Genomic DNA, 23,847 nt, shown 5'->3' on the forward strand with positions numbered 1-23,847 from the left:
AGCACAAACACCGACGAAATAAAGCCTTACGTGCTTCCGAACTGACCATCTGAATGCCAAACCCAGGGTTTATATAGCTGTTGAGAAGAGAAGAATGTCATACAATGTGATTACCTAGTTCTGATAATGTAACGCGAGCAACAAAGTTCTGAGTAATAAGCAAATTGATAGAAAAAGCGAACGATAACAAAGTAATTGCTTCTCACCAATTTTCAACCCAGAAAAGAAGGTTCTCAAATAACTGCGTATTATAATGCCAGAGACATGAATCCGATATCAAAACACAATTGTAAGCAAAGTATAAAGATATAAAACACCTGTATAAGGATCAGGTTAGGCGCATGCAGTGGAAGTGAAACACAACACTACGCCAGCATTGATAGTAAACCGATATGAGATTTTGAAAGGGAGACGGGCCTCTGTGGCCATCTGCGGGAGAAAGAGAGGTTCATAATCCGAAATGAACTAAGACTAAGACTAAGTGAATCGTGAAATTGATAACTAGACATTACAAAGTAATATCATTACAGTCGTCTGTCAGTCTTGTCATAAACGCACGAAGCAAAATTTCAGTAATTTCAATGGGTGCATCTGATTCCACAAAAACGATGTCGTCTCGTATATGCATTCTTCTTATCGTCAGCAGAGATGAATAGACAGTCAAAAAATCTCCTCTGATAAATACTTAAGGTATGCACTTTGAAAACAATTGCATAAACAGTGAATAATAAGTGCCTATGAAAGGCAACGTGTAGGCCTTCATCAGTAAGTAAAGATAACTGGCCGAAAGACGCACCCCTAAAAAATGGCAGTTATATATTTCGAGGTAAAGAGTAAAAATACTGTAAAATGATAGCTGCAAATGCATTTGACCTAAAGAACAATGTTTCTGTGATACGAATGTTAAGATTTGATCTAAATATTTTATTCCATTAATTAATTAGGCGTGTTGATGCATTCAACCGGCGAATTGCCGTCTCTTTAAGCCAATGGGTTAAATTCGGCCTGTTTGAGAGAGGTGTCTTTAACAAAGTGTAATAACATTAAAAAATAAAATAAAAGCAAAAAAAAAAACAACTGTTTACAAATGAATGCTACTTTTTTAGTTTTATGTACTCTTGGTTTTTAATTTCAGGCGGCAAGTAAAGAAAATTAAACGGTTTTTTGCTCTCCTGAAAAGTTGCTATTTTTGAGATACGTGTTGTTAGAACTTAACCATCGATATTCAGAACTGCGATGCACACTCGATTCTCAATCTTAGTTTAGAACTTTTAAATTCTTAGCATTAATTTTTTAATTGGTAGTGACCAATTTACATAGTCCAGGAAATGAAGTACTTTGGCTTTGACAGTAAGGGAATAGACCAAGGATCAAAATCTATACGTATTATGCTGACGGGCACTTTTACCCTGGGGGTAGTTTCCACCCGAACTCGGGGGTAATGTATATAAATATTTTGTGTATTTTTGTGTAAAGAAGGTGGTATGTAATTTTATTTTTTTCCTATTTATGCCTATTAAATTAGTTTATAAGCATTGCAATGTTATATGTGGTGGTTTTTAGGGGTTGAAATGTTGCAAAATGAAATTAGTACACATTTTAAGCATCAAAATTCTAAAATTAAAACACTGACATGAATAATTTATTTTTTTACTGTAAATAATTTGTATTACATAAACCCCAATCAAAGGGTTGAAATATGTATTATGAAATTATGTTCCAAAGCATAAAACAATCCACATTCAAATAATCCAAACTAAAGTTTACCCATATTAACCCATTTCTTCCCAATGTTGCGTGAACGCAATGCAGACTTGGCAATTTTTTTTCTCCGTATTTGTTATTGATAAGTAGTTAATATTTTTAGCAAAGATAGTTCAATGCTTTCTAAAATGTTATGAAATTTTCTACGGAAGAATTTTAATAACTTTTGTTTTTACAATGGCCTTTTCATTTATATATAAGTCGTTATTTTAGGTTATCTTCTTAGTTTGCATTTTATGTTAAATCTGAGGCACTTGATGATTATATCTCTCTGCAAATACAATGATGCATTTGTATTTTAGGCCATTGCAACAATTTGGGTGAATTTGACTGAGTGGTTTTTAAATTATTTAAGAATAAAGCAAGTGTTGCATTCACGCAACATTGGGAGGACCCCGGTAATCTGGGGAAACGGCGCGCCGCGGCGGTAGTCGTTTAGAGTGTTTCTTTTTGGACTGAAAAATGAAAAGCTTATCAAGAATATGTTACCTTTTTATGGTGAAACTTTAGTTTCAGGCAATTGTACAGTATTTTAGTCCTAAATATACATCTACATAAGTGTTGAAGGGTCTCTACTAGGATGTTTGGCAGGTGGTGAGTTTTCACAGAGTTGTGACTGTTTGATATTTTTAACTTCACGTATCGAGCAAGATTAAATCAGCGTTTACTTGCGCTATAGTGGGAATTTACGGTGACCTAAACATAAAAGATGCATAAAAAGTTTGCTATACAATTGTCCAGATTTCTGTAGGCGTCTGCAATTCCAAGATATACTGGCATCCTAAGGTAAGAACGATCTGTTTACCACAGTTGACAAGTATGTTAAAAGCAAGTGGGTATGTGAGGGTTAGAAAATAGATCGTAAATTCGTATTTACGCGGTGTTGTTGACTAGGATTCAAAGGAAAGGTAGTGGGAGGGAAGAAAGCATAGTTAGGCCGGGCGGGGATATCCCAGCACCAATGGGTCTCCGTGCATAGTGGGGGTTGGCGAATAAGCAAAAAGAATGCAGAGGTAGGAGGGATCACATTATTGCAGTATTTTCTGAGAAATTCATGCCCACTGGCCGCTGACGATAATGAGCTGATAAGGCTCCAAATGAGGGCGCAGGGAATTTCGAAAGAAATATTTTGAGAACTATGGGTGACGATGAATGCATTGGGATTCCAAGAAAAATATTTCTTGGTATATTGACTCAGATAATGGCTCATAGGGATATCTTGAACACTGGGGATTATGGTGTATACAAGGGACAATGTTCTGTTCCATCTGCTTTTACTATACCTGTGGTTGTCTGTTGAACAATCGTTCCCTCCAAATGATCTAAACCCACATTTGCAGCCTAAGTTGCTCACTATCGCCAGTGATCATACTGCGTGAAATTCTCAGAAAATATTACAATAGCATGGTATTTCTTCTGTTCTGATGTTTAGTGGTTATTACACCTTAGCTAAAAAATATTACTGGAGTAACGACGCATCCCTATTGTGCATCAAACGATGTCCCTGAAGCGTTTTGTTGAACCTAAAATGTTCATACGCCTGGCTGGTAACAGAAGTTTGGACAAGGGGGATAAGTTTTCTAAGATACATCCATACTTTGCGAGCTCAACCAAATATTTCTACAGTTTGATGCAATTTCTCATAAATTATTTTTTGATGAGAAGATGATGCCATATTTTGGCGAAAGTGAAGGAGCAATTACTCATTATCAATAGCAGACACTTTGTTACTTCTGCAATATAAAAATTCCTATTAATGGACCGGTTTCTTCATATTTTCTGTACTCTATAATGGTGTAATAGCCGAAACCGGTGAAATAGTATAAATTTTTATACATACTTTGTGGAAGTCACAAAGTGTCTGTTATTGATAATATGGAGCCTTCCACCACGTACAAGCTTCAAGTTTCGATTTGAGCAACTACCTTTATAGTCACTAAACTTGCCGTAATATAGGACATAACGGAATAAATAGTTTGTGAAATGCAGTGAGGAAAGACAAGGTTGGCCACAATATTGTTCGTGACGAAAAAATTCATGACGAAGATGCCGAGTTTCTACCAGCCAGAAGATTAGTGATTACCAAAAGTGCAATATTCATTTACATACTGATTGCTCTTCTAAATTTCATGTACAATACAAAGTTTAATCAATATTTTGGGTTAAATATATATTTGGGTTATAATAAAAAATTATTTGCAAAAATAAATGAGCTCCGAAAAAAAGGCAAAACAGCTCATTTGACCCGGGGAACTTCCAACGTTGCGTACACCCAACGTTTCACCATCGGCAAACTAAAAACAATAAAAATATAGAAATCGATGATCTGCCTTATTTGAGTCTGTTTCATTGATAATTCATCAAAATATTTGGAATTTTTAAGTTATTAACATGCTTGGGATTTAATGGGTTAAGCTTTAAAATGTAGTTTTATAAAATTAGACATTTCGGGAGAGTTTTCACCCCTAAAAAATAAAAAGCACCCATTATAGATTTTGAAGTAGAGGGTAAGATTATCCCAAATATTTAAGCAAATCTTTCAGTATGATAAAATGCAAGGTTCTGCACCTTTTTGTGCTTCATTTCCTGGACTGACAACAGAGACCAGAGGCATGGATGCCAGTGCATGCTGCTGGCCACAAAAATTATGCCCAGATGCCATTGCCATATACTTCTTTACTCCAGGTGCACAAGTTTAAATGGTAGAGTATGGGATTTCACTCCACTGAGGGATTATTTACCAGAGTTATCCACATTTAGGGAAGTGAAAAGGGATTGTTTGAAACAGGGTCTGATATTAGATGAAAGGAAAAGGGAATTGGGTGCTGCTGTGCCTGAATAGTCAACCAAGAGATTGGCCGGTGAATGAGCAGAGGGACAAACAAGGAGATGAGACGATGGAGGGGAAGGAACATTTGAAAAACAGGGAGGGAAGACATGAGATAGTGAGCAGCTAAGGATATTAGAGGAGAGAAAGCCTGTTTTACACAAAGAATAAAAGTTCCCATCCTGAAGCAGCAGCTTTTTCTCAACTGGGCTTACAATCATTTAATAATTAGAGCAGGGGCAATTTTGCCATCTAACTTTTGCAGGTATCCATACAATTCACCACTTTACACAATGTATTTTGAAGTGTACATCCATGCCAACATTAGATTATGCAATTATCCTCCTCATGTAGAACAGGCTGAAGGAATCGGAAATTGATATAAATGAGACAGACGGATTAACCCTAAGGAATGAAGTTCTGGGTAAGGAGTGTTTTTCATAGGGAAGAGAATGTAATATGTTGAAGAGAGAGAGATGGTTAACATGAGGTTGATCGATTAATAAATTATATTGCATTGAATTATGTACAGTGTGTCCTCGTTTAACGTCGTCCCGTTTAACGTTGTCCAAAAATTGAAACCCTTTATCATTTAACGTCGTTATTGCTTCGCGATAACGTTGTTCAAATTATGCGCGGCGAAAAAAATGAATGGCGAATAGAACGCAAGCGCATCTGATGTATAGTAAATATTACTATATTAATGCGATTGGTAATTTTCGTTCGACAGAAAAGGTTGGCGTGGGTAGCGTATGTTAAATATGCATCTGAGCGAATAATTATCGCCTCATTTACCCATTATCCGTATATTTTTGTGATATGCCAACAGAAAAAAATGTCCACGAAGAAGAGTGGCTATCCTGGTGGTTCTTCAGACGTGAAGAAAAAACGGCGATATTAGAACAAAAACTTGGTATTATTAAAAGAATTGATGAAGGTGCAACTGCTGGAGAGATCGGTCGAGTTTTAGGTTTGCAGGTCGAGTTTTTACAATTAAAATTTCTTCTGTTACTGAAAATATCGATGTTTCGCCATTAAAATACTTTCTTTTTAGTTTTTATATTTCATTTAATAATGCCTTCTTCCCAACCTTTTCGTTATGAATATTCGTTTCGTTTCGAATGAATCGTTATCATGCTGAAGTGAATAATCGGTAATGAATGTTTCACGCGATTTCCGCCGGGTTAAAGAATTCATATCATCACGAAAATTGACTCGCCCTTCATCCTCGTGCTTCCGAGTGTCAGATTCAGATTTTTTCATTTTGGCCTGATTCAGGTGTCTCCCGATTGGTCACGAAGTCTGCTTAAAGTTACGGCTCCGGTCTCCTTGGATTCTCGCCCGGGAAATTCTGGATTCTTCACGAAGAAATGGATTGTTAGGATCATGGCTAGGAACCTATTTAAATTTTTTACATCGTTTCTAATGGGAAACACTGCATCGTTTAACGTTGTTTCGCTTAACGTCGACTTTTTCAGGAACGAATCAACAACGTTAAACGAGGACTCACTGTAATTACATTATTCCCAGGGACTTGGTGGCCAACGATTACAACCCTTCTGTCTTCATTAAGTTCCCCAATGCCTAGAGTTAGCTCATGCACGTATTTGTTTCCTTATTGCAAACATTTTTCGTGCACCTGACGAGTTTTAGTAACACCTAGTGTGTCTTTGTGATTTCTCTGCTAGTCAAACTGTATGAGCCATAAACAAACTGTGAATAAAACAAAACGTTATGGCAAACAATAAAAACACTGTGGAGAAGTCTTTCATATGTATCAATTATCCAAGCATAAATGATTAGAGGATAATCATTGCAAAAAAGGTTGCTTTAAATAATCAACAAACCATTTCCTTTTCTGGGAGTGCGGGGTTCTGGGACAGCAGAAAAATCTGTATTCACCGTCTCGTTAACGTTGAACCGAGAGATATCACCAGCAATTGTGCTACACATGGAAAAGTCTGGGAGAGCATCTGCAAGAAAAGACAAGGGATGTTGATAATCAAAACATTGGAATATTTACATCTGTGCATTTATTCATATGCTAGAGTACCAAAATTTTTACCAGTGATTTGGCTCCAATGGCAAGATATTGAGAGCAGAAAATAAGGTAATATAAAGAGCTAGCATGCTTCATGTGTAACCAGAAGATTTCTTACTGGAATCGGTGAGCTGTATTATGTACTTAATAAATGCCTAAATATCTAATATCCATAGTACCTAGAAACAACTTTCACGGTCATGGCTAAATGATTCAAAGCCTTGCAATTGATTCCTTACCTTGGGTTTTTCCTGCTTCGGGAGTTGAGCATAAAGCTTTTGCAGACGGTTCACCTTCGACGGCATAGCTCTCAAAGGGCAAGCAGAGTCCACAAGCGGAGGAATCATAAACCCACTGAGGAGTGACACATGGAATTCCCCACTTCTTGGCAAAGGTGAACTTGGTTCCTGATGCATCACCAATCACCAACACTCCTGTTTCCTTGGAGTCCAGCTGTGGCGAGTACTGACCACCTGCAAGAGTTACGCATTAAAAGATCATCATTTATAGAATGTATTCATGATGCTCAGTGTTTCATTCGGAAAGTTGATTTGGATACTTGAAGGTAGAGGTCACCCTTAACCCGGGTAAGGGCATGCAGGGTGTATATCACCCCATGGATATTCTTCTTTATGTAACAAGAATAACTAATAATTATTAGTATCAATTTAATTCAGTGGAGCTATTTAAGAAAGAACACAGCATAACTGTATCATTCCAAGGAAAGAGAAAAAAATATTTTCTTAGGGTTGTCGATGATACCCCACGCGCCTTCTAATGTTACATTTCACCACGTGCCCTCTCCTGGGTTAACAAAGCTTCAAGCACATGAAATTCACACATTTAGGGTTGGGGAGCCAGCTCCTTTCACACAGCCACCTAGCCCTGTAAAGAATTTTGTTTTGGAGTGTCTAAAGGCTTCCCCAAAATTTGAACACTTGGATCAATAGCCCAACACCCTACTGGGTCACCATGCTGCCCCTTGGACTCCCAACTATGTACTTCCTCTATTCTCAAAGTGAAAGGAACCGGACCCTGGCCCTAAATATGCAACAATCACATGCCTACAGCTTATTCTAGTGTGAGCTCTACCCTCACCTATCTAAACCAACCATTCAGCTGATAAACTGATGGAATTTCATGCATAACTCTACACACAATTCACCCACAGAATGGGTTGGAATACAAATAGGCTCAGGCATGATCAACAAAATTGTGTACTACATAACACTGTGTGGCATTACGTCGTTAAATCTTGGAGATTGTGCACGTAAGCCCCAGACATGGGGAACTCCAATCGTTGGTCACAAGCTGGTTCAGGGAAAGACTCCACGAACAAGAAATCAGCACTCAAGAAACAACTGCCAAAAAATTTACGAGTTATTTTCAATCAATATCTATTAGAAGTAGAAATATTCAAAATCAGAATTATTACAGAAAACAACGATGATGACTAATGATCCCATAGGAAACATTACCAAAACTAAGTACAAGCTGTATAATTTTGCTGAAATCACCCATGTTAGCCACGCCATCTGTCCACCACGAGCACCCGAGCAAAAGAGAGGGCTTGCATACTCCGAGACGTGTCAGGGTGGAGGGGAGGGATTTTCTGAAGGGCCTTTGCGCGAAAAACCTTAAGAGCGAAAAGTCCTTAGCGGGAGAAGTTCTGCGGATAAGTTCGGAGGAATTTCTGGGGGGGGGGGGGGGGCAGGAGTACACTAAAATATGCCACAACTGATGAGCAATAAGTCCAAAAAAGTAAGAACAAGTTCAAAAATATGTGTCTTCTCACAGTCAGCAGAGCAGCATGTGATTCGTACCAAAATAGGTACGTACACCAAAATAAGGAATACTTCAGTGCCATGAATTAATGGTCAAGTTCAGCTACTTACCACCACCAGTGACCAGCTTCATTAGATTTTGCTTGTCTTTCTTCGTTATCTGAGAAGCACAAACAACAATTCCTTTAAATGCAGGCAACTTGAAATGGGAAAACTGTGGATCCAACGCACAAACATTTTCTGTCAGTCCAGACTCCCAAACGCTGCTCACCCATTCCTCTGTCATGATGGGCACCTTCCGCTCCACAGCAACCTATAAACATCAATGATTAGGGAAAGGAAGGCAACTACTTAGGTGACACTACATGGTGTAGATAGTACCTTATATTTTTGGCTCCCTACACCATCTGCAATCAGGTGCGTAACACTTGCATTATACGCATTCAAATAGATTCCACCCATAAGGCCTATTTTCTCACTCAAGTTTTTCTGAAAAGAAAATACATTTTAAGTGGTACCGAAGTAGATTCACTCACCCTGATCGAGAATGAATGGATAGAAACTTTACATGAAGAAAGAAAACCAACCTTTTTCTCCTTAGTGAATCCAGTTGCAGTAGCCACGACCCCAACCATAGCAATAGAGATAATTGGTGAGGGTATATTCGGAATAGGCTTTCTTTCCAACAAACAAGTCATAAGACATCTTGGACCGATAATCCTATTAGAAAAAGTGCATAGAATGGTTTGTCAACTATCAATACTAGTGATGAAACAGAAAAAGACACGCATGTAACAATTAATATGAATAACAGCGAAGTACTGCATTAGCAAAGTAATGACAGAGGCCCTTAACAACTTTATCTGCTATAGTAATTTTTGTAGGCCTGATGAGATATAAAATACAAATATATGAGCAAAAAGTACGAAAAATACTCACACACACTTAAAGTCTTTTAAAAATTCAAATGCTTTGCCGGTAAATTCGTCGAAAACAAATATGTCCGTTTTCTTTGGACTGAGCTTGAAGCATTCTTCCCATGATATCCATGCAGTAGAAACTTCTTGATCGGCGCAACACTAGAATTAATGGATCTAATAAATTACCAAAGGATAAATAAAAGCAATACATTCCCGGAAACATTTAAGTTTCCTCACTATTTATAATAATGCATTAGTAACGATGCATTTTATCCATTAAAACTTCACGTATTTCTCTCTGCGACCTATAAAACTTATCAATGCAAAATAAGGCCAAATTAAATTAATTGAAATCAGGACACATGACACTAAACTTGTTCCGACTTAAAGAAAAGATGCTTTGTTTTTATTACAAGAAGTGAACTATAAATACGATTATCAAGCCGTTATAAGAAACCCCAATAATTAAATGCATATTATTAAAATATGACATGGCAATATTAAATAATATCGTCTTAAAATACTAATACATACAGAAAAACAATCATAAAACACCGAAAAACTAACTTGATGTGCTGCCTTCATGTCGTTCGACACATTTCCTTTATCCACACCATCCCCTAAAACGAACACGACAGATATTTTTTTGTGCGTGATTGACTCGGACATCCTTGTCTATGTAAATTCAACCAACCAAACCACAGACTGAAAATCATGTAAACATTATAAAATTAACATTAGTTGAAATTATTTTGGCGCGAATGAGTTTGATAAACACAATGGCGGGTCCCATATGTCTATTGTTTTCCAAATTCCAAAACAAATGCGCACTGGTCGAGGGAAATTTCAAATTACGCCGTCTGATAACCAGAGGTGAAGTCATTAATTTCAAAGAATAAGCATTTTTGTTGAGCATTTAACATGATTATTTAATATACAATATAGAAAAATAATGGCAAATTGTTTTCTCCGCAGATGAAGGGAGGCTAAATTAATAAATTCCATTAGGTCATTGCGGTCACCAATAATCCCATTTAGGTGAAATTTATAGGCAATAATTCTTAGGAACTTATGTTGCACTTTCTCAATTACTTGTACATATTTAACATAAAAGGGACTCCAGATAATGGAGCAATACTCAAGAATAGGTCTCACTAATGCTATGTATAGCAATCTAAAACAGTTTATGTCATTGAAGTCCTTGCAGGTTCGGCCAACGAAACCCAACATTCTGTAAGCTTTTAGTGTAATATTCTCTATGTGTGGGGCAAATGATAATCTGCTATCAAAAATAACACCAAGATCTTGAAAATAATCGACTCTAGCTAATGTATAGTCAGATATACTATAATTGAATTCAACTTTTGAATTACATTTACTTATGGTCATTGTATAGCACTTATTCTGGTTCAATTCCATGTGATTACTGTTGCACCATTTCACCAGGTTATTGAGGGAGTCTGTAAGTACAGAGGTGTCCTTAGGGTCATTGACTTGGTAATAAATTTTTAGGTCATCAGCATATAATAAGTATTTCACCTGATGAATATAGTTGCCAATGTCGTTAATAAAAAGTAAAAAAAGCAAAGGTCCCAAATGGGATCCCTGAGGAACTCCACTAGGGGCACAAAAGGAAAAGGATTTAATGCCAGATATCTTAACCATCAATTTTCTGTTAACAAGATAACTTTGAAACCAATTAAAAATGCTTCTAACAATGCCAAATGCTCTTAGCTTAGTCAACAGAAGGGGGTGAAGAACCTTATCAAAGGCTTTTTTAAAGTCACAATATATAACGTCTACTTGAGTATACAGATTGAGCATTTGTGTGACATCATTCTGGAAGACAAGTAAGTTAGTGCATGTGGATCGACCACTTCTGAAACCGTGTTGCTCATCCATTAAAACACAGTCCAAGGTAGCACTAAGTTTATCAGTCACAAGGCTCTCCAGGATTTTGGCAAGGACAGATTGAATAACAATAGGCCGATAATTTGTGACATCTGTCTTGCTACCACCCTTATGTATAGGAATAACGTAACCACTTTTAAAAGATTCGGGGTAAATTCCACTACTTAATGATTTGTTGAATAGAATATACAATGGGTAAAGTAAAGACTCACAACAATATTTGATGATTAGTGGTGAAATGTTATCAGGTCCCAGTCCTTTAGATGTGTCCACTGATTTTAGCTTAAAGAGTAAATCTTTTGTTGAGATTGAGAGAGAACTAATATGTACTGAGTTCAGAAAGTCAGGCAAAACTGGGCAGGCGGGTTGGGCATAGGAATACACAGAAGAGAAATGTGTGGCAAACAGGTTGCAAATGTCTTGGATATAATAACCTCTTTGGTCACCCAAGAACATGTCAGTGGGTAATCTATGTGACCTGCGAAGATTGTTTACGTGGCTCCAGAAGTACTTTGTATTAGAAGATATGTTTTCTTGAGTGGACTTAATGTAACTCAAGTAACAATTTTTGGCCATCTGCTTACAACGCTGTCGAAGGTTACAAAATTTAATATAACACTCAAGATCTCCAGTTGATTTATAAGACTTTTGAGCTATTTTGTTTAAATTGATGCAATTTCTCAATTCAGTTGAAAACCATTTGGGATAGTTACTACTTTTAACCTGGATTACTGGTGTAAAACAACAAATTAAATCATTTAAAATTGAGTAAAATAGAGACATACCTTCATTAACACTAAGGGGGCACAGAAGTTGAGCCCAGTTTATCACTTCTAAGTGACTAGAAATTGAAAGAAAATCACAAATCTTAAAATCATACATACTAAGACAATCAGGAATGTTAGCTGTTTTAGTCTTAAGGCTAAGTCTAGTAGATATTGGGGGATGGTGAATATCAATGGGAAGTAAACTTTCAGTAGCTGAGATGATCATCTAGTCTTGATGAGATGAGAAGACTAGATAGTCTCTTAATCTTAAAATATTTTCTGTTGAACTGGTGAATTAAAAACTTTCTTTAGAGAGCCACCTAAATAATTACCATCTTTCCTATTATCCCAGAAATTATGGGCGCTCCACCCCTCCCCTCTAAATCCACCTTTGCCCAGGCTCTGCACCTGATTGATGCTAGAGGACTCGGACGCAAATACCACCCAGGTGTGCCCAGATTCCTGCAAGAGCGAGCAAAAAGTTCAAGAGAAAAAACCAAACACCCTTTTCTGTATTTTACAAATATTTCCATATTGCTCCAACTGCATTCTACTGATTGTGAGACATGATTGACTGATGAGCAGTCGGATCCACAGTCCAAAGTCTTATTGAGAGTATTCCTAGTGATGGGAGGTTCCTCCTAAGCCCCATTTTTCCCTATCCTGGATATGCCACTGCTATCATCCAGTCATCTTCTTTGGCACCATTTTATCACTTGAATATTTGCAATCATTACATTCACCTACATTTTAAAAAGTTAGAACTATTGGAATAACTCATGGAATCAACTTGATTCACTTCCTCTTCCATTCCATCCTCACTCTAAAGATGCCTACAACAATAAAGGAATTTGGATAGCATAGTGGTGTGCACAATGACCTGTAAAGCCAAAATTACACAATTTGATCCCATATTAAAGAAAATTTGTCGTTTATTTGAATTTCACCGCTGTTTATGTAATCGGTTTGAAATAAATCATACCTTTTTCTCCCGGACTTTGTTTCTCATCTCCTTCCCATTGGAGGTAATGAATGGAGTGGGTAGAGGATATATACCAGCAAAGGATAAATATCCTCACCACGGCTGAGAGCAATTACATTTTCAGCAATAGGTGGCCTGCTGTTCTCTGCTTTCATTCAACTTCAATGAACCTTGCAAATCCATTCACTCGTGATAGTTTCTCCTCAAGGAGTAGGAGCAATTATGGCTTCTAAAATCAAATTGTACTGGAATCCAAATTGAAAGGATCCGTGGGGTGGTTTATTGCGTTGAGCTGTGGTGACAGATATGGGCTTGCTCAAGGCAGACACTTCACCTCTGAGGCTAAGGAAAATTCATGAGTAGGTACACATAGAGAAACCAATTGATGTGGATGCAGATATCTGTAGGGCAACAAAGACTGCCTAAGCATTACGGGTCAATTCTGCCTGATTCAGCCACCTCATGCGGAAGAGGTTAAAAAAATCAGCATCGGGCAAGTTAGGAAGGTAAGCACAAAGGCATTTAAAACTTGACAGTAAAAAATCACAAAAAAAGGGGAATTTTCTTGGACTTAGCAATGAATATGAAATTTTCGCCCCTATGACATTGGTAGGAGGGGGGGTTTAAAAAAAATGTTGGAAAATCAAAAGTACCCGAATGGCAGACCAAAAGGTTTGGATGGTGAAAAAGGATGAGTTGAAAATGAAACAATGTACATGGGGTGAAGAGCTTCGTTCCAGCATCCATGAAACTCTATGTCCAAATGTCTCAATAACCAAGGTAGATCATACATTTATGCAGATTGGATTTTCCTTGGATAACTTTTTAAAAGACCTCAAATCTTAAGTTGTGTGATATACATCATATGTAATAATGGACCTTCAAAGGTAAGTATTCACTAAAATCAGCAGCTTAAATTTCACGGCGTTTCCATTTTACATCTATGGCTAATGTCCGCTAATTCAGGAGGAAGCACGGTAGAATGGTAGGTTTGGTAATGATTCCTCAGAAAAGTATTTCAATAGTAGAAAAATTCATCGTACAACACTTAAAATTTGACCACACTCAATCATGTGTAGATATGTAAACACATCAGTAATGACCGTGAAGTAATTTAACCCCTCAAGCGTGCACGACACAGCATATACGTCCTCGCTATTCCGTTCCCATACGGTGCTTTAATCGTAGGTATTTAAATCACCCAGGGTGCTTTAATTCGGAGGCACTGAAGCTTTTGTGCAGACATTAATTAAAATATTTTTAGCATCGTAATCGATCATCACAAAAATTTCAAAAAAATATATTCTCTAAAAAATTGTTTGAACTTTATAATTATTAGTACATACTTACAATTTTCAGCGCCATTTACTTTTGTCTGCTCCCTGTACGCCGTGGTTAGTAGTTGAACAGTCCGTGGTGTTTCTCAAAACAGGGTCCTACACAGGTTGCTGGGCAGTTTTACATCTGTATCTTGTCTTATATCTCTTTATGTTTTTCTCATTCACTACACAGTTTCTTCTTTCAACCCTATATGTTTCAATTTGTGGGTTTTATTGAACAAAATGCCGTCTGGTCGATCCAGCACATTCCGTATTGGTATCCGAGAGCCGTCCTTTGCACTGTTCTAAATTCTATCCTGGTATGATTTTGTTCACTAAGATTCAAATATTCACCAGTGGGCGAAGTGATATAGTGGTAAGGATCTTTTTTGTACCACTGCCTTCCTCTTCCTATCTACAAAACAGAGAAATTTAGTGAGCAATGAAAGCCTTTCCTTTCCCATTACATTGAGAAAAAAATGGAATTTCGAATACATGTTTTCCGATAAAATACATTCTGAAGCTTGGTTTCTTATTCCTTCCCATCGATATAAGCAAACCTAGAAATACTATTATTTCCACCAGAGCTGTGGGAACCCACTTTTGAAAGTGCAATAATTTTGCTTTGGAATTTTCTTTGTAAATTTTCAAGAATCTATGCTACGTAGTGGTTTGCCTCAGTCACTATCATTGTAATTATTTCATCATCAAAAAATAACTCTAAATCCAAGGATCCTCTTTACACGAATAGGCAATATTTTTTTCCAACCAAATCACACGCAAAGGTTAGAGGCACGTCTTCACAGCAGATCTCTACCCAATTATTTTCTTGAAAATTCACAGAAAAATGAGATGGTATAAATCTTCGAACCTAGAGTCAAAGGAGTATCCAATTGAAACTTCCGAAGTGGTACCAGAGCATTCTGCACCCTTTTATTCTACAGAGTCAAGCACTGGCTCATCGGACTACTCACGAGAGCTAGAAGGCATAGTCAACTAAGGAGAGGTTCAGATGCGGAAGGGGTCCAAGGCCGAAAAAAATAAAACCACCAAAGCAAACGTAGGCGTGAAAAAAATCCCAACCCTCAGCTTCAAACATCGTAATAGGGTAGTTTCCTTCATCAAAGAAAACGAAAGGCATTGATTGCGATTCGTTACCCACCATTAGTGTGTTCATAATACACAAATTATTTGGTTTTTGAAATACCGGTTTAGACGAATGGCAAGGGTCAAATTTTATCCTCATTTGAAAAAGGCCAGATTGGCGCCCATGCGATTCCACTCCGCATGACGTCACAGGGACCTAGTTTCTACACGAGAGGATAGGAGTTATACATCGTCTGAGGTTACCAATGCATGCATGAGGCACAGAGCTCAGGGAAACATGTCTTAATAATCCCCTATTCAAACTGGCTAAGTTCGGAAAGTTTTCTTCGTTTGATAAGGTATTAATAAACCTTTTTTAAGCCAAGCGCTACCATTCAGCAAGGTACTCAGCTATCCGCTAGCATCCTGCGACGTATCAGCGCTAAGCCTCGCCTCAAGGTCACCTCACCGGGCGGGAGGGGGAACCAGAAATACGACGTACGGAGATATTTCCCGGCATTCATACTTAAGCGTCGCGTTTTCGCGTGCTTGAAAATTTTCACTTTTCATTTAATCGCGAAAAATAGATGTTGTCATTTAAAAATCTAAAAGCGTGAAATACGTACTCCAGGAGTAATAATCTTTCGATTAAAGGAATAAAAAAATAATAGGAAACCACCCTATTAAGATACTAGATGCTGGCAGGTCTTTGAGGTTCCGAGAACTATTGAGCGACAATGCCTGGATGGTCCAAGCCTTCACTATCATTGCCATGATGAAAGAGAAAGGAAAGGATGAGGCAGAAGAGAAGATGATAATGAACCACAGAGGAAGGCATTCAGTGTCCCCACATGGAACACACAATCGCTAAGAAAGCACAAAAATCGGAGCGTAAGTGGAAGACTATGTTCCATGAGCGTCCACAAGACGCCGCTCCTAGAGGAAGCATCCTGGCACCAGTTGGAAAAAATATTCTAAATAAATACGAGCACGCAAACAGAGGCAATTAAGAGGCACAGAACGAAGGAGACAGATATGTCCCACATACATACTCACTAAAAGTACATAAATGGAAGATTAAGAGATAGGAATACCTAATGAAACATTTGGACGCTTATGGTGCGTCTTAGATGCTTGAGGCATGGCATTCAGAAGACGCAGACATTGCGTCGCACACGCTGTGAGGTGGACCACGGGCATTTAAAGTCACGCTTGAGGGGTTAAGAGATTACAGTAAATCCTACATCACACCACTTCACAAGATGCAACATCATTTAAAACTCTAGTGACTTGAGAGTTTCTCACTACATACATCCTTGGCTGGACTTCTGATTCCAGTTATGTTTAACATGTGAATAGTGACATGAAGCCACAAACCTTCAATAACAAACCAAATGGCATAGTAGTAATTTGTCCTGAGAAATTACTAATAGGAATACAATAAAAAGGGAAGAGAAAGAAAAAAATGCAGTTTCACAATATTCTTCATTTATTGTAAATGATTAGCAGATATAAAACTTGGGTTACGAAAGATAATAAACTTCATTTTCTGTGATAGTCAAATTTAGACAAGGCAGCATAAATAATTAAAAAAACAACAGATTTAACCAATAATTTTTGCAATTCAGTCAACATTCAATATTGCACAATCACTCCACATCCAATTTCACACAATATAAAAATAAATATCACAAAATTTCATTACTAGAGGAAGAAATCACAGAATGAACATAAATCGACAATCAAATGGACAGCTCAGTTGTTTTAATAAATACAAACATATGTACACACATTTGACAATGTAGGTAAAATATACTAAGTATCTAAAGATCAATAAACAACTGAGAAGTATTTACTGCCCGTGAAAGACCCAAAAGAATATTATGGAAAACATGAACTTTGGAAATTTTTTCAACAAACAAAATCAAAATGCAAACCATTGCAAATGTTTGGGCATAACTGAAGTATTTAATGAATGCATTTAATAATTCAAATATTTCAAGCTTAAATGTAATTCACGAGTGACATGTCATGAGAAACACAACTGTGGTTATTTTCACATTGGCCCAAAAAATGAGGAAATGATAATTCCAAGTCATGGACATTCACAGGAATAACTCTAGCTCTTATAACATTCAAACATGATCCATGCAATGGTTCTCAGTCTTTTTATTTTACAGGAAGTAGGGATTAAATACATTATATAAACCAGAATATCATGAATATTTTATTAAAGTTAATCATAATCAGCCATAAGCTGAGTTTTCACCTTTCACAGGAATTTTTTATCACAGCAATATTAGCTTTTCTATTTTCATCTGACATCTAACCTGAAGATTAAGATTTGAAGGAACCTACCTACACACCCATTGCGCCATTTTTCCTTTGGTCCCTCTTCCATACTATCCCTCTTTGGATGAAGTTCTCTTGTGCAGTGAACTCAATACGGTAACTTACATTTTGAACCAGGACTTGTCCCTTATCATGATGCCAGGAAGAGATTTTAGGACAGAACACGTCATAACTTGATATATCAGTTATCACAGACTTGCTCACCTTGTTGGTAACCAAAGAAAATTTCACCCAACAAGGGAGAGGATAGGATCCTTCTTCCCTCTTGCACTATCCATGTTCATTAATATAGTCTGAAATGGCATGTATATTCTCAAAACAATGATTGAAAACTCAAACAATCTTATGCAATGTCGTGAGAGAGGTTTGACTCAACCAACCCTTATTTTAGACTCCAATGATTAACTCACTCCACAAATCAATCGTTAAAAGTGAATATACCAAAAAACAATTCATTGGTGGAAAAATTTACGGACTACAGAAATATTTTATAATATCGTACATAAAAAATACCACCTCTTTTTAATTTGTAGAAAAATACTTTGTGGATGCAAAGATCACCTCTGAAATAAATCCAGAAAAGACTAAAAGCACTCATTCATAAATTGCATGGTAAAGAAGCACAGAATCAGAGGATTAAAAATATTGTATTATCTTGTGCGGCACAGTTGCAATCATAAGATTGGTTTACTGCAGCTCTCCATTCAACTCCCTAAATCCACCAAAAATGCCTTCGTGCTGTTTTCTAAAAAGGATAATGATTTAACAGTGCATCTATACTAAATTGGTTAGTTTCAATTATTCTCAACAGAAAAGTATTTATTCCTTTTTCAGTGAACTAGTGGAATTTAGTCAGAATAGTGAATTAAAATCAACACCTTTGTAATGCCACATGATTTTTAAAAAAGGCCAAAACACTACCTGTTATCCTATGGTGTAAACACTCAGGGGCAAACCACTACATAGCACAGAAGATTTGGTAGGTATGATTATTTAAAAGTCCAAAACTAATTCATTTCAATAACTTCATCAGGAATAACCAAGTTAATGCTTTTTATTCATAGCGAAGAGAATGTTAATTTTTACTTAAAAATTCAACCAGCCCTCCTTTAATCACAACTGAAAGAAATTAACAGTACCATAACATTTTCTTCTCCGTTGGGATAAAGGTACACAAAGCCTTGAATCAATTAGTACGTCATCTTTATCTCTCATACCATGTAGTACAGGAAAGGTTGACTTGATTAAAAACAAAAAAAAATATACATCACTACCTCTTCAATAATGGACCATTAACCACAAATAGACTAGGTTATTATATTAAGAGAGAAAATTTCTGATAATATATGATGAAATCTGGATAAGAAGTTCCCAGATACGAAGCTTTCCCCTCTAAGAAGTTTGGCATTCAAGCCCAAAATTACAGGTCATAAATTGCACGTTATTTTTTCCTTGATACACGTACTGCACACTTAATAAGCTTTTTTGGGCTAATAAGTTTAAGTGACCCCCAATATGTATATGTATAGAATTCTACCAAGATGAAAAGTTTTGGAAGAATTTTATATAAACTATGATTTTCAATAAGAAAAATATCTTAGAGGTTGGCAGTGCTGATTTTTTTCTATATTCATTTGGTAGAAAGAAGTCAACATTTCTGGTGGAGATCATTATATATTGTGATATCTTTCTGAATTTCAGGCTTGACAGTGTTTCTGGTGTGCCTGAAAACACCATTACGTGATTGTAAGGGGTGGAATCCTTGCTGCAACTTTACAGAAAAAGTATATTGAACAAACCATCATTAAGAATATCTTCACACAATTAATAGCATAAAATAAAAGATGGAAGAGAAACGGTTAACAAAGAAAATAAAAAAGTTTGAAGTTTATAACTAAAATCCCTGTGTCTCATTTCCAAGACCCATCATGCTCTCCTTTCCCACATTAAATTACTGCACACTTCAGAATAAATACATAATATATAGCTGGGATACAATCAACTATAAAACCATAGATGAAGATTCCAAGAATAAAAAAAAATTATATCAGATTCTTAAAAACAATGGATTACATGACAAAGCTAGCAATTGCTTTTCCTAAAACAGCAGGAATTATCAATGCTGGCTGTCAATTATCAATCAATCAATTATCAATTATTGGAGCTGGACTTTTCTTCTCTTTTATTATAAATGTAATCTTTGTAATGTATGTGTTTCTAATGTTTTGATCCAATGTACATGTTTTGTATGTTTCGTTGTATCGAATGTTTTTATCAATGTGTTGTATACAACATCCGCGAGGGCCAATCCTCGCCGTGGATGAATAAAGATAAAGATAATGAAATAAAAACAATAATTGCAGTGGTTTTCCTACAATTAGAAAGATGATGATTAACTCTATTGAAGTGGATAAATATAAAATGATAATCTCACTGTTCTTTGTAAGAGAGGAAAGACAGCTAATACTTCTCTCTCTCCAGCACTTAGTCACGATAACATGTAAAAACATTTACATGTGCAAATAAGATTTTTTTTTAGAGAGGAGGGAAGTCTTCTAAATTGAACTGACCAGGAGCCGTGTTGAGTGAAGAAGAGTCTTTGCGTCGGTTCCTGTCAGCCTTCGACGTGGATTGTGCAGCACCCCTTGACTGCTCGTATTGAGGCATTGACGCAACTGCATCCTCGGCGTCTTCGTACACCAAATGTTCTTCATTCCTACTCTCCAAATTTTGCCCTAGAGGGTCTGTTCATTGAGAAAAGAAAAACATAAAAGCCGCTAAATACATGAAAACCAGGAGAGTACTCACAACATCTATTGTAGATACCAGAATTGTGGTAAATACGGTTCAACCTTGGTGGCTCATAAAATTGTATACAGAGTATCATAACAGGGGAGAATAGCTATGAAAACATACAGATCTGGAAAATTTAAATTGTTGGTAAATGTATTATGGATAGATTGTAAATTATTTCAAGCACAAAGGTGAAGAAGCTAAAACCCTAAAAATTTGGAGATATAAATTAAAATTGGAACAGGTTACTAATACATTAAAAAATATATCATTAGATATCAGGACATTTTTATAAGCACCAAAGACAATATATTAATGTATGTGAAGCAAAATTAAAATAACTTTTGGTGAGCACACAACCTGGCCATATATCTATTTTTTCTTGGTCACTGGTGCGGACTTTTTCCACTGGTCGTTTGGTCATTCTGGTATGTGAAGTTCAGGTATATGAGAAATAAAAATCCATGTTTTCTTTAATTTGAAGCTGTCTACTCAACAGGTTATAAGCTAAGCACATCTAGTTAGTTAATTAGAATCCGTCAGTTGATCAGATAAAGCAATTTCTATCCTCAATGTTAACTTCAGTGTAAGCTAGACAGAATACATACTCTTTAAAAGATAAAAAATGGGAATTCTGACTAAGCACTTAAAGGATGAAGGGCACAGAATATTGGTAAAAAAAACTAAGCAGCAGCAAATGCAGTGCAAAGTGAAAGGAGCTAGTGTTTTGCCACTGATGCACCTGCAAGTACAGTTTCCTCACTTATTCAATCTGCTTCCGGACATGTGGAGAGAGAGTGTGAAAAAGTGGACAAACAGGCCCAAATAATACTTGCAAGTAGTATGGGAGAAGATGATGCAGAATTAATAACCATGTTTCCCACTTCAAACGGAATTTGGAAGAAACTGCAATCTGTCTATGAATTATAATTCAGCTAAGAGATCATGAGAAGGAGAAATTTATTTTCCCCCAAAAAATAAACAGAACATTACAACTCATACTCCTTGTCTGCAGGACTTCAAAGATCTAAATGATGAACTGATATTACTCACAGAGGCTTTACTTCTACTGTTTATGAGTAAAGTTAGCGAATCTAGTCCAGGTAGTAATTTGAATTCATGAGTATTTGGGTTAGTTCACTGATTCATGACCGTCACATTAATCTTCTGTTACCAAGATTTAACTTGATAAAATGATACTTATAAGCAGACATTTTTTAAGTGTAAGACAACATTAGGGCACATCCCCTCTAAAATAAACTGCGAGGTAATAGGGATTATCTCTGGATACATTTTAAAATAAATACAAATACTGAAGGAATAATTGGGTCGAGGCTTAAATATCAGCGTGAACTTATAACGAGTTTGCCCTTACATATTGAAAGGGATATTATTAGGGCTTAAAAACCAGCGCTTAGGCATTTTCCTTGGCGCCATAAGGGGCCGCATACTGGCACTGCTTCCAAGGAGAAAGAACAAATATACTTACCTACATTGGTGCGCTGTGAGATGGCCTCCAAGACCTCCATGATTTTTTCATTGGTGTAATTAGCCATGCGCATCTGAAGCAATGAAAACATTTACTATCAGCTGGATCATCAGCAAAAAAATTTTTTGGGACAGAAAAAAAAATCTCTTTTTGAAAACTTACCTCAGTAACATTAAGGGAATTCCTTGATTGAGCCATTACCATCTGTAACGCCTGACCACGCCCAAGGGGTTGAGGCGCCCTGTTATTCATAATTCCAAATATTTACTACTGCAACTATAACAATATAACAATTATGGCCTCACGTCGGCAGAATGAAGAATGTCGAAGCAGACGAAAAGTAAACAAAAAGTAGCGAATCCAGAAGTGATCGCAATCGTCACAACACACAGTAAAATTAAAATTCGTACATTCGAGAAGGAAGTTGAATGCAATTCATTAGATATTACCAAATCTTTACATCCCGTACACGCAAGTTACATTATGACGTGGAGTCCAACGAGTCTGAACGAGAAATTCAACCGTAGCATCGTAGTCAACCGACAATTGACGTACAGGTAGCGAATTGTTATTTTTGCGCGGGTACTTCCTAATTGTTTCTCTAGAGGAGTATAAATGTTATTAATGCATATATACTTTATAAATTAATCTTACCGTATTCTTTACCAAAAAATTGTTAGCCACTAATTTCTGTCAATTTTTTCTCCCTTCAAATTGGGTAAGACACATTGAGATGCTCTCATAAAATGAAAATAGTATTTTTTTACATGCATAAATAATTAAGTTAAAGTTATTAACTTATGCAAAATATGAGTTCGTAATTCCCAATATTCTTGTTGTTACAGAGCTTCAGAGTTCGCGAAAATTACTCAATTCTTTCGCACTATAAGATTGTTCTCCGACGTCAGAATGCGAATACGCAGATTCGCTCCATGGCAATAACAAACAGCAACGACGATATCAAACAGCTGCGATATTACTTTTTCATTACTTGAAGGGTGTGGAAAAAACAATTGTGAATTATTTTTATAAATATTTAAAAGAAATAAAGATTTTACGGCATACATATTGCACAATGGCTGACTCCTACTCCGTAAAGGCGCATTCTGGGAACATTCTGAAGATCCATAGGCGTATCCATGAGATGCGGGCAGGGGGTGGTCGTGGCAGGGGGGCAACTGCTACCCACCCTAGAAGCGAAAATAAATTTAGATCATCACAAAAGTTATGAACAAATATTCCTTTTGAAGAAAAATGATATTAGTTTAAAACATGGAACTAAAATAAGAAATCTTTTCTTTTCAAGCAAAAAAATTATAAAAACTAATACATTGCTGCCATAATTTCCTTAAAAATTCTGTTTCATTAACCTTTTCTGTGCAAAAAAGTTACAACTTGAACGAGGACGGCTAGTTTTGCCTCCCCCCCCTCCAGTTTTGACTCTGGGATAAGCCCATGTCATCGCGTATTTCTTCTCCGGCAATGAAGATTTCTCGGCGCGGAGTTGAGAAGCCACAAAATTGAAATGTAACATGAATTAAATCAACTATCTCGTTTCCTAGTAATCTTGATCTTGGATATCGCACTGAAAATGAGAAAAAAACTACTAAGAGACACACAGGATTATTAACACCCTATCAAACGAAGGAAACTTTCTGACCATAGGCAATAGGGAAATTGCATACTTTTTATAAACAGTATGCTGATATACTACAGTAAACATTTAATACCGCAATATACTTTTTTCCGCTTAAAATTCAGTTTATACACTAGAAAATGACTCCCAAAAGTCTCCCGAGTTTCGCGGGCTAA

The 23,847-nt window shown here is 36.6% G+C and overlaps 2 protein-coding genes across 5 annotated transcripts in view; both read right to left on the reverse strand.

Moving 5' to 3' along the window:
- LOC124154721 (DNA topoisomerase 2-binding protein 1) overlaps positions 1 to 10,125 on the reverse strand; it is a 150,531-nt gene extending 140,406 nt beyond the window's left edge. Inside the window, exons 1-7 of the mRNA XM_046528609.1 lie at positions 9,904 to 10,125; positions 9,356 to 9,495; positions 9,004 to 9,136; positions 8,798 to 8,905; positions 8,528 to 8,729; positions 6,872 to 7,105; positions 6,439 to 6,564 (exon numbers count right to left, since the gene is read on the reverse strand). Coding sequence (XP_046384565.1) covers positions 6,439 to 6,564; positions 6,872 to 7,105; positions 8,528 to 8,729; positions 8,798 to 8,905; positions 9,004 to 9,136; positions 9,356 to 9,495; positions 9,904 to 10,005 — 1,045 coding nt within the window. The 5' untranslated portion in view covers positions 10,006 to 10,125. The remainder of the gene's footprint in view (positions 1 to 6,438; positions 6,565 to 6,871; positions 7,106 to 8,527; positions 8,730 to 8,797; positions 8,906 to 9,003; positions 9,137 to 9,355; positions 9,496 to 9,903) is intronic.
- Positions 10,126 to 16,872: 6,747 nt separating this feature from the next.
- On the reverse strand, positions 16,873 to 23,110 carry LOC124154725. 4 transcript variants are annotated; one of them, XM_046528644.1, is made up of 5 exons: positions 22,834 to 23,110; positions 22,198 to 22,636; positions 22,036 to 22,108; positions 20,324 to 20,497; positions 16,873 to 18,046 (listed from the first exon to the last, which is right to left on the reverse strand). In XM_046528644.1, the coding sequence occupies exons 2-5, from the start codon at positions 22,285 to 22,287 to the stop codon at positions 18,024 to 18,026; spliced, it is 360 nt and encodes a 119-aa protein (XP_046384600.1). In that variant the 5' UTR covers positions 22,288 to 22,636; positions 22,834 to 23,110; the 3' UTR covers positions 16,873 to 18,023. The 4 variants fall into 4 exon arrangements, with proteins under 4 accessions (XP_046384600.1, XP_046384579.1, XP_046384582.1 ...); XM_046528623.1 differs by lacking the exon at positions 16,873 to 18,046 and having other exon boundaries at positions 20,013 to 20,497; positions 22,198 to 22,311; positions 22,485 to 22,636; positions 22,834 to 23,091; XM_046528626.1 differs by lacking the exon at positions 16,873 to 18,046 and having other exon boundaries at positions 20,013 to 20,497; positions 22,198 to 22,311; positions 22,446 to 22,636; positions 22,834 to 23,091.
- Between the last annotated feature and the right edge of the window lie 737 nt (positions 23,111 to 23,847).

The sequence above is a fragment of the Ischnura elegans genome, chromosome 1 (genome assembly GCF_921293095.1).
Source record: "Ischnura elegans chromosome 1, ioIscEleg1.1, whole genome shotgun sequence".
Lineage (NCBI taxonomy): Eukaryota > Metazoa > Arthropoda > Insecta > Odonata > Coenagrionidae > Ischnura > Ischnura elegans.

Excerpts from the sequence above, each read along its gene's own strand:
- LOC124154725 (XM_046528623.1), bottom strand. The coding sequence starts at position 22,287 with ATGAATAACAGGGCGCCTCAACCCCTTGGGCGTGGTCAGGCGTTACAG. Across the intron at positions 22,109-22,197 it reads ATTCCCTTAATGTTACTGAG|ATGCGCATGGCTAATTACAC; the intron begins GTAAGTTTTCAA and ends TCATTGCTTCAG. Across the intron at positions 20,498-22,035 it reads CTCACAGCGCACCAATGTAG|ACCCTCTAGGGCAAAATTTG; the intron begins GTAAGTATATTT and ends CTCAATGAACAG.